At 38.7% G+C, this 12005-nt stretch overlaps 1 protein-coding gene across 1 annotated transcript; it reads right to left on the bottom strand.

Annotated features, from left to right (window-relative positions):
- Nucleotides 1–950: 950 nt before the first annotated feature.
- Nucleotides 951–1898, bottom strand: LOC103748909 (olfactory receptor 2D2-like). Its single transcript, XM_008851686.1, has one exon. The coding sequence runs from the start codon at nt 1896–1898 to the stop codon at nt 951–953; it is 948 nt and encodes a 315-aa protein (XP_008849908.1).
- Between the last annotated feature and the right edge of the window lie 10107 nt (nt 1899–12005).

Raw genomic sequence — 12005 nt, forward strand, 5'->3', positions numbered from 1 at the left:
CATGCATAAGATCCATGCAGATTCAGACAAAAAAACCAGCATAGACCTAGGGAAATAGGCAAGAGGTTCCAAGGTTAGCCAAGGAGCTATTGGCAAAGGATTACTACTGTGTGAGGGAAAGTAGATCTTCTTTAAGAGAGAGATTCTAGATAGTCTGACTAGACTCCAATGGATGAAGTTCCACCAAGGGCCGTCTGGGAACAAATGCTCGACTAGATAGACATTAACATATATGACAGAATACATGGAATCTAGTGTTCGGGCTATGGGGCTTGGGGGGGCTAAATATGATTAAGATGTATGAAATGCACAAAAATTCAATAGAAATATAAATTTAAAAAGAATGTGTGGTCACAGAGTCTCATATATTCTTCTTCACTGTCTGGATGCTCTTCATTACCCACCTAAGACACATCCAAGTACACATATATGCACACACACATAGTACCTAGCTCATGGTAAGGTATTTAATGTTTTTAATTTTTATTTTATGATAGGAAGATATTGAGAAATACCAAAAGATAAAAAACTTACATTCAGATCTGAAATAGATGATAATACATATCATGATTAAAAATATATATTTATATTTGTCTTAGAAGACATTCTATTTCTTAGAAAAGACTTCCAGATAATGACAGTAGAGTAATGCAAAGGTTGAAGACTGCCACACATCAGTCATAGAGCATTGCTGCCGGAGGGGCACATTATGTACACACAAATATGAGGAAAAAAAACAGGACTTCATTGTCAAAAATGAACCATAAGGAAGCATATGTGCCCTCTTATTGTTCCATAAATTATTTTCCTTTGACAAAAGAAATATGAGATAAAAGATAATGTGTATATCCAGGAACAAGGCCCAGTGATAACAATCTTACCATATCTTAGATTCACAAATAAGACTACCCAAAAAGTCTTATAACTGGGCAGTCAAAAGGATCTCTGAGTCAGAGGGTGATTCTAAGTCTATGTGAGAAATTCCTCATGGCTACTGTCCTCAGAGCTCCCTTTACATCTTTGTTCCTCAGGCTATAGATGAGGGGATTAAGCATGGGGGCCACCATTGCATAGAGAACAGACACCACTTTCTCCTGCTCTTTGGAAGACTTTGGTGTCATGTATGTGATAATTGCTGACCCATAAAAAAGAATGACAACGATGAGGTGGGAGCCACAGGTTGAAAAAGCCTTGAGCCTCCCTGAAGCTGACTGTATCTTGACCACAGTCACTATGATGCAGCCATAAGACACCAGAATTAGGGAGACAGGTAGGAGGAGAATCACAACCCCCATAAGGAAAATGACCATCTCTGAAGTGTGAGTGTCTATAGATGCCAGAGTCAATAGTGCAGGAGCCTCACAAAAGAAATGAGCGATGCGGTTGCTGCCTCGGTAGGGAAGGTGTAGTGTGAAGGTGGTATCCACCACAGACACTATAATGCCACTGGTCCATGATCCCGTGGCCAGCTGGATGCACACCCTCCAAGTCATGATGCTAGGGTAATGCAGAGGGTTGCAGATGGCCACGTACCGGTCATAGGACATCACTGCCAGAAGAGCACACTGTGTACACCCAAAAATGAGGAAAAGCAGAAGCTGAGCTGCACAGCGTGCAAATGGAATGACCTTTTTCCTTGATAGTAGATGGACAAGGGCCTGAGGAACAATGTTGGTAGAGAAGCAGAGGTCAGCCAGAGACAAGTTGCACAGAAAAAAATACATGGGTGTGTGAAGCCGAGAGTCAGTCTGAACAAGGAATATGAGAAGTAGATTGCCAAGCACAGTGACCAGATAGACACCTAAGAACAAGATGAACAGCAGCTTCTGGGTGTGCAGGTCATCAGAGAGTCCTAGAAGGAGGAATTCCGTCACCTGGGTCCGGTTGGTCTGTCTCATAGCTTGTCTCCTTTATCAGAAAAAAAGTCACTGCATAATAAACACAGGTGTGGTGTGCACAGCAAAGGAAATTGTTATTCAGAGTTCAGGGGGGCTAGAGTCAGCCCCAATCACTAGGACCATTTCAAAACTGCCCTTTACTAGATCTTTAAAATATGATCATACACCTTTAGTATGGAACATTGCAAAATAATGCTTTATAAGATGGTATGTTCGTTGGTGATATTCTCTGGCAATTGTAGAGCAGATCAAAAGAATCATCTTTCTTGTTCTTGATATCACACTTCTAAGGATACGATGAATCACAGGATTTCAATTTATTATTAATGGACTCTTCTGTGGATTATGCTGCGCTCATCACATTTCATCCATCCTATGATGTGTTGGGCTTTTTTAAAGATATTTTTGGCATGTTGTATCTTCCCTGAAAGACAGTGGTAAAAGTTTAAGCCATTTAAAAAGAACCAAAATACCTTATTGAGCTCATTTTTTTTCTGAGATAAAAAGATTTATCCTGAAGGACAACCTCAAATGGTAATTTGGGATACCCTTTGGCAATCCTAGTGGGCACATTGTTGCTACAAAACTTCTACTTTAAGCCACCAGATAGGCTGATTTCGTGCTCAGGTCAAACAGCACTAACTCACCACCTTCAGCCCATCATCTCTCATGTCCTTCCAATAGCTATCATTTCCTCCTCCCTTTCTTTTGGTCCATAAGCTGATCAAGGGCAGGAACCACACTGAAATCATCTTTATTCACAACAAATACAATCAATCATGGAACATGATAAAAATAAAACATACGTTTCTTGATCTAACTTGACCTGATTCAAAATATCAGGAAACAGAGACGATTGTAAATCAGAGATGGATGTGACTATGACTTGATGGATGGTATAGCTCTCACTGATGCTGGGGTTGCATTATAAGTTAACATCTCAACCTCTTTGATGGTCTTTAAAAATGGTATTCTCTCACGCAAATGCAGAGATGAAAACGTTCCCCAGGTGATGGTAAACTTTCCCCTAGGGTCAAGAAGCTTCTATTTTTAAAAAATCACAATTACTGTAAAGCGTTCTGCTGTTTCACTTTGCCTTTTCTCCCGATTTTATGAAAACTAGTAAGCCCATTTCTTTAAAGATAAACACCTGTTCACTATATGCCCCTAAACACACACACACACACACACACACACACACACACACACACACATACACACACATCAAGAACAATTTTGTAAAAGTAATATAATTCTGACTCCGTGGAAGTTCTGCTTATTTCTTTGTGAGAACCACCTTTCTTCCTCACTGGAAATTTCACATTGTAATTATATTTTGATAGATAAAATCACTGTGGAGAAAAACCTTGTCTGGATATTTTAGATGGCAAATAATAAAAATCAAACCTAAAGTTACTCCCAATATAACTCATTTTCCCTTCTTAGTTCACCTTAGGCTTTCACTTTTCCTTACTTTGCTAATCATGTCAAAATTTTCTATCATATAAGGAAAATACCTTAAATTAGCATGCCAAAACCAGTGAGGACATTTCTCTCCTTAAGGAGAAAGCCATAGATACAGAGCAGCACTGGCTGCAACACTGGCCAAGCTGAGAGCACAGGCATCTAGCTGGGAAGGAAGAAAGCCCAACAAATCCTAGAAATTAAGAGCAAGACAAGGCAGGGATGGGAATCCTCACAGTTCTTACATCCTCCTGCTACATCTAAAGGTCTTATCAATGACTTCATAGTATGCTTTACAACAGCATTTCCTTGTGAAGTGAGGTGAAGTAGGGAGTATTGATATTATAAGCAGTCTCTGGAGCAGGTACAATACTCAGGAGAATTCAGAATCATTAATGGAAATGAATCCTGAGCTGTGCTGCCTCTCAGAAGTCTCCCAAATGCCCATGAAGAGTACTGAAAAATAACATACAGTTAAAATTCCCATCTTGCTTACAGGCCCTATCATGAGTTCTTCTCACGTGTCTGCTTTGGGAAACATTGTGTTGTTCCAACTAAGAATTTGGTTTCTACAAGAAAAAGCACTAGGTTGAAGGTTAGTTCTACTACAGACTCTCTGTATGAATCTGGAGAAAGTTCATCATCTGCAGAATATGAAAGTGACAGATCCCAGATGACATCAGATGAGTGTGATTCTCATGTCTTCATACAGCAAGAACTTAGTAATGCTACCTCTATTTCTTACCATCAATGTTAGGGAGTTATTGGCAGATGTCACATGTTTACATTATTCTGCAATCATTCAGGATCTTAAGTTGTTCAAATAAGAGGCTGAAAACTCAAACATAACTGTCATAACTCCAGTTCCAGGGGGATCTAATGCTCTCTTCTGACCTCCGTGGGCATTGCACGAGACAGGTTGGCTTATACACATGCAAGAAATGCACTCATACAAGTAAAATTTTAAAGTTTTTTTAAAGAGTTGTTTTGTGTGGCTGGAGAGATGGTTCAGCAGATAAAAGCACTGACTGCTGCAGAGGACACGGATTTGGTTCCCAGCACCTAATGACAGCTATCAACTGTCTATAACTCCAGTTCTGGGGAATATGCTACTCTCTTCAAGCCTCAGTAGTTGTGTACACACATGGAGCACTCATATACATGCAAGCAAAGTGCATATACACATAATAAAATAAATAATTTTCTTTAAAATATACTTGGTTTGTGTTGTATTATATAATCTATTTAGAAGAAAAGCTCATAGTATACTGGAAAGAATGTCTGTTAGGTCCATTTGCTCTATGATGTCATTTAACTCTGCTGTTTCTCTATTTTTCCTTCAGAGTGACTCATCTATTGGTGATAATGGAGTATTGAAATAATCCACCATTACTGTGTTTGGTGGTTAACACAATCTGTCTTTATACCCAGTAGTGGTTGTTTTGTTTTATGGAATTGGGTGCCACTCATGTTATGTGCATCTGTATCTAAAATTGCAATGTCCCATTAATGAATTATCCTCTTAATCAGTATGAAGGGACCTGCTTTATCTCTTCTGAATAATTTTAATTTCAGGTTTATTCTATTGGCTATGATAACAACAACACCTGCTTCTTTCCAGTCTGATTTGATTAGATTTACTTGTATCATTGTTTCACCCTAAGATTGCAATTGTCACTGCTGGATCCTGTTTTGTAATATAATCTGAGTCTGTGCTGTTTGCTTGATTGAGAATATAGATATTCAGAATCTTTATTAAAGTATATATTAATTCTTATCATTTTCTTGATTTGTAGTGTTAGATAGGCATGTCCTCCAAAAGGACTAGCAACAGTTGGATGTCTGAACCCTAAGAAACTCTGTAGAAAGAAAGGGAGACAGTCACACCTCACACCCAATCGTCAGCTTCAGTTGCATGAGGGGGAGGGTCTAAGTAGAGACATGGAAGAAGTGAGGGAGGTGGCCAGATGTTTGCCATCTTGGCCAGTGGCTGGCGGGCTTGGATCTGGAAAGCTCATCAGAGATGTAGGGAAAAGAGCCCATGGGCATTCATGCCTTTGTAAGTGATCCCCTCCTGGACTGGACATCATAAAGTCTGTAAGGAAACCCGATTACATTGTGTCCGTTTGTTGTAAACATAGCATAGGGAGAGAAGGTCACAGCATCCTCACAGAGGGCCTGGGAGTGGAGAGCTTGCTCAGCATGGGCCTCTAGAAGTAAATTTGACCTTACATGTAGTATTTGGTATTTTCCTCTTCCTCATTTGCTAACTATTGTTCTAGTGTAAACTTTCCTGTAGCCTCGTGGTTGACTTTCATTCTTTTCAGGCTGAAGATTCCTTCAAGGATATTCTGTAGAGATGCTTTGGTGGTCATGATTTTCTTCATCTTGCTTTAATCATGGAAAATTTTTCATTTTCCTTCAATTATGACAGTTTGGCTTTGAGTTGGCAATTGTCTTTCACAGCTTGATATACATCACTTCAAACTCCCCAGTGTTAACACTTTTATTCAGGAATATACTGTTATTCTGATAGATTCTCCTTTACAAGCTAGTTGGAGTTTCTCTCTTGCAACTTTCAATATATTTTCTTCTGTAGAGTATTTTAACTACGATATGATTAGGAAGGTTCTTCAGGCCTTGTCTGTTTTGTGATCTAAGTGCTTCCTGTACCAGGATGGTCAACCTTTCTCTACATGTGAAAATTTTTTGCTATGATTTTATTGAAAATGGTTTACATGGCTCTAGTATGAAATTCTTGTCCTTTGATATGAATATTTCATAGAAATATCATGTTCATGGTGTCTCATGGATATTAAATGTTGTGTTTATACCTATTTATTAATTTAGCATTTTGTCTTCTGAATGCTCCAATTCTGTACCTTGTCTTCAAATTCTCATAATCTATCCTCCACAGGTCTATTTATTCTATGTGTGAATTTTCCACAGAGCTTTTCGTTTTACTTTTTCAATTTTTTACTTCCAGTAATCCAATTTGGATTTTTTTCAGTATTTCTACCTCGTTCTCAAATTCCACTTTCATACCATATTGACTTTTTTATTTCATTCAACTATGTGTTTTCTTACAACACATTTCTTATAATATAACCCAGGAGTTTATTTCAATTATATGAGTGTTCATAATCATTCTTTTCAACTTTATTTCTAGGATTTCTTCTAATTCACTCTCTCATTGGAAGTCATTACTGTGGGATTAGTCGTTTTTTAAAAGTCATGTTGCCTTGATATTTCATCTTTCTTTTGTTTTTGTGTTTAGACTGCTCATGTGGAGTTAGGTCATTGGCTGGATTTTTCTATTATCCTTAGTCTTTCAGTAGGAGTGTTTGTGGTGTTCAAGAGGGACTGGGTTACACTAGAGGGGGGGGGTCTTAGTATCTCTGCTAACTGGCGTTGCCACCATACTCAATCCCTAGTTGGCCCTGAAAGCAGAGTACTGTTTGGTAGTCCCAGCCACTACTCCCTCAGCATTTCTTCCAAGGATCCAAGGAGCCCAAATAGCACAAATGTTCAAGTTCACAGTGTGACATATCAGACAATGGATTAATACTCAGATGTAAAAAAGAATAACATATAGGAACCATGAAAACATTGTTCTGGTAAGAAGAAACAAGATCAGCATAGAAACTGAGTACAGCATAAATACCAGTTCCAGTTGGACCGCTTTTGGAGCTCAGTAGATTTACTCTTGAATTTATATGTGAAATAGCAATTCACAATTAGAATGCTAATTGGAGTTGGATTGAAACACTCTAATATATGTTAAAATATATCTAAATCATAAAAAATAAAGCCAAGTGTGTGTGTGTGTGAGAGAGAGAGAGAGAGAGAGGAGGCTAATTAACAAACAGAATTTAGAACTCAGAGATAGATCCATATAGAAATTTAATGTACAGCAAAGGTTTTCTTAAAGAATAAAATACCTTTATGGATACCTGAATACTAAAAATATAAAGATGGCATTACAGAAAAGAAGTAGGAGAATTTCATTCTGAGTCTCAGTGAGGAGCATCCAAAGCATAATTCAATGAAAACTGGTGACTTTGACTGTGTCAAAATCTACTTTGTCTTCAGTCAGGGAAAGTATGGACAGAGTTGAAAGACAGATAAGAGAATAGATGAGATATTTATATTGTGTAAAATCAATAAGAACCAATATCAGGACTTTGCAATAAACCTTTAAAAATAAGCAGAAATTTTAAAAAGCTATTAGTGAAAAGGACAAAAATAAAGGAAATAAATCACAAAAAGAAACAATGGGCAGAGACTACCAAAAGTGAACTTTCACAAGGGAAACTTCAGAAGGTACAAGAAGGTAAAACAATACTGAAATTCACTGTAAATAAATGTATTCAAGTTAAAGTAAAAATGGTACATCTACTGGTCTTATTAGATATTTAGAAAATTTAAAGTCAGGTACCATAAATTATTAGGGAAGTAGAGGATAAAATAACATTCCTAGTTAGGTGAAAGTAAAGGAACAGACAAGAAGAATCTTAGCAGAACTTGCACGGGTTAGGCCTATATGTGTTCTACAATGAACAGAGCTCTGCTAAATATATAGGCAAGACTTCTCTGAAATTTACATGTTGTGTTCCTGTGATGATAAATTTTCTGTTGTTTGTGTAATAAAGTACTGTATAATATAGATATTTCTTAGTAGGAGAGAATATAAATGAAAAATGTGACTGATGTTCCTCAAGGAATGTTCCACAGCAGGTATTAGAAAGCTTTTATGTGAACAGGTGGTATCTAAAGACATACTTAAGTAAAAAGGTAAGGACAGGGACTGGAGAGATGGCTCAGCGGTTAAGAACACTGGTTGTTCTTGGAGAAGACCAAGGTTCAAATCCCAGCACCAACATAGCAGCTAAGAACTGTCCGTAACTCCAGTTCCAGGGGATCCGACGGCCTCTTCTGTCCTCACAGGCATTGCACGACATGGGTGCACTTACCTACATCAGGCAATACACTCATACACATAAAAAAAAAGAAAAAAAGAGATAAGGACAAAGAGGCATGTAACAAAAATCCCATTTATATAAGACAATCATGTAGTTAAAACTAATAAAAATTACATTGATTTTAATGGGAATGCTTCCAGTTTTTCTCCATTTAGAATGATATTGGCTGTGGGTTTGTTGTATATAGCTTTAATAATTACGTTTAATAATTACGTTCCCTCCAGTCCAATTCCCTATAGGACTTGAACATGAATGCATGCTGAATTTTGTCAAAAGCCTTTTCTTCATCTATTGAGATGACAATGTGGTTTTTGTCTTTGAGTCCATTTATATGGTTAATGACGTTTATTGACTTCCGTATATTGAACCATCCCTGCATCTCTGGGATAAAGCCTACTTGATCATGGTGAATGATCTTTTTGATGTCTGTCTGTATGTGGTTTGCAAGTACTTTGTTGAGAATTTTTACATCTATGTTTCTTGCTGCTCTCTGCACTATAGCTAAGAAATGGAAACAACCTAAACGTCCCTCAGCTGATGAATGGTTAATAAAAGTGTGGTACATCTATTCAATGGAATTCTACTCAGCAATAAGAAAAGTGAAGTTATGAAATTTTCAGGTAAATGGATGGAGGTAGAGAGTGTTGTACTAAGTGAAGTAACACAAATGCAGAAAAGCAAGCGACGTGTGTTCTCCCTCATTTGTGGACTGAGGTACCAATCCCTTATATGTGAGTATATAAATTCTGTTTTCACACCAGGAGCCAGGAAAAGGCAAAGGATACATGGAGGTAAAGGAAAAGAAACAACCTGAAAGGGGGATAGTAGGGAACAGATGTTACCTGAGGGAGGTGGAAAAAATGGGAGTAATTGGCAGGGAGGAGAGGAGGGAGGGACATGCAAGGGGCCATGCTGTGGAAGAGGGAGGGAAGTCAGGAGAGGAAAGATGGTGGGCCTCAGGAGGTATTGAGGAGAGGGTGGGGATAATGTGGGCACTGTGACTAGAGAAGGAGGAAGGAAGAAAGCCAGATGGGAGAAAAAAGGGAGGAGATGAGTGAATCTCAGGGACTAGGAAACCTAGAGGGAAAAATGATGCCCTAGAAACCCTACGAGAAATACACAAACAGTGTATGAACATTAATGTATATGTATACCTGGGAGCTGCTTGGCAGGGAACACAGTGCCAGATAGAAGAGACCTCCCTTAGAGTGACAAGCATGCCATACAGCACTCATCAAAGAAGCTTCTTTTTGCAACAGATGGAGGCTACTGCAGAGTTGCACAGAGAACATATGTCTGGGAGATACCCACTACTAGGTGACACATCTGCAGTCAAATCTGCAGGCTCATGGAACATAGAAGGATAAAGGGTAGAGAGAAGGCTAATTCATCCTTCAACTGCACCAGTGAGGCTTCCACGTACATCAGAGTGATATGCACACAGAAGGCCACAACTGGCCAAGTTTGGGAGAATAAGAGACTGTAGAGTGTAGGATGGGAGTCCTATATGGAACCTCACACACCCACGGCTCAGGGACCATTGTGGAAGAGGGGACAAAGATTGTAAGAGCCAGGGCTGGTTCATGAACACAGGGAGGCGGAGGTTTCCAGGTCACTGGAGGCTCACTCATGTGAGCCCTTGGCAGCAGGGGCTTCAAGAGTAGGACCCATGTCAGTTTAATTAAACAAGGGCCTAAAGGGGAGGTGAGAAATAGGTGGTGGGTCCATACTAGATTGAGAACTATTTGAGAATGACCGCTGCTGAGTGAGGGAGAGTATGACTTCTATACGACCACAGGATGGGCCAACTAGACTCCAGTGGACATATTTACACTGAAGGACATTTGGGTACAAACGCCTGAATGAAAAGGACTCAGCATGTATGGCAGAGTGCATAGGGTTTGGTGGGGGGATAGAGGGAGGCATGGATGGGGGAGAGGCATTTGAATGGGAAATTTTGTATGAAATTTTAAAAGCTCAATTAAAAAATGTCACAATGAAAAAAAATCCAGCATGGATGGTAGAAGTTGGCAAGAAGTCCCAGCTTTAGCTGAGGATCTATTGGCAATTGATAGCATCTGGCATAGGAAGAGTCAGGTTTACTTGCTGGTATGTCAACTGGTAGTTTTATCAGACTCTGAGTGATAGACCCACACCCAAGAGCATTTTGAAAACACAGATTTGATTGGATACACCTTTAATCCCAGCACTTGGGAGGCAGAGGCAGGTATATCTCTGTGAGACTGAGACCAGCCTGGTCTACAAAGCAAGTTCTGGGCCAGCTGTGGCTACAGAGAGACTTTATCTCAGGAAAAAAAAAAAAGACACATGATAACAGAAGATAAGAAGTTGGGGGTAAAATGTAGAATGTAGGGTTAGAGAAGGGAGGGGTCTGAATATCATCAAAATGCATTGGAGGAAATTCCCAAACCACTAAAATTACATTTTTTAATTTTTAAATAAAATTTCCAGCATAGATAGGAGGGAGGCTCATGAGGCCCCACCCCTATCTGAGGTGATATTGGCAGTTGATGGTTGCTGAAGGAGGATCATTTTGTTTTGGGGGTGTGGCCACTGGTAGATTGCCCATGTTCCAGTGGATGCCCCTTGCCCATGCACACTCAAGGGCAGCAACGATTGGACACAATGTGATATTTAAAAAGAAAAAGACAAAGAAATGCATTAGGAAGGGGAACATGGAAGAGAGAGGTCTAGGGGGCGCTGGAAGGAGGAAATGGGGTGGAGTACATCAAAATACACTATATATGTATGAATTGCTCAAAGAACTCATAATAACACTATAACTTTTTAAATTAAGGTTAATTCTCTCATTCGGACAAAAACCAAAGCACAAAAAAATGGCATAGAAAAGTAGAGAAATTCAGCAGAAACTTAGCATCACATATATGAGACATTTTAGATTAAAGGGAAATTCTAGGATGAATGGAACGAAGGGAACACCTAGATGGAAAAAAATTATGCCCCTACTTCCTTCCTTCTAGCTGTATGAAAATCCAAACAAAACCACATATGGAAATATCTACTAAATTCTTTTTAAAGGGGTACCTTTTTTTAAAAGTATAACTTTAAACAAGGCCCTTTCAAATACTAACCCAAAAATCCAGTGTCTTAAGGGGAAACAGTGATTAATTTTTCCATGCTAAATTATAAAACACACATATCATACAATATTACATTTTGAAAGCTAATTGGAAAAGTAGAAAAAGATTTGTTCCCAAAGCAAATATCAAAGTACCAATTTTTCATATTTAAAAGGTCTTACAAAGCATTGAGAGAGAGAGGCAGAGAGACATTGAGACAGAGAGCCAAGTTCTTTTGCAGACTGGGCTACAAAGGGAAGTCCTACCTCAAATCCACCACCACCACCACCACTACCCACCAAACAAAAACAAACAAAAAAGAAGAAATCGTTATTTCATATGAAAACAATATACACAAAATTATGCTCATTTTCAATATATCTGAAGTCTCACATAACAAAATACAGTGAGATAGATCATTTTAAAAATATTTTATTGAGTTTTGTGCATTTCATATATCTTAATGAAATTTAGAGCTTCCCCCCACACACGTGCTCCCTATATCCCCATCCACTGGAGTCTAGTCAGCCTATCTAGAGTCTCTCCCTTAGATATCTACT

The sequence above is a fragment of the Nannospalax galili genome, unplaced genomic scaffold (assembly GCF_000622305.1).
Source record: "Nannospalax galili isolate Female #2095 unplaced genomic scaffold, S.galili_v1.0 scaffold426, whole genome shotgun sequence".
NCBI lineage: Eukaryota > Metazoa > Chordata > Mammalia > Rodentia > Spalacidae > Nannospalax > Nannospalax galili.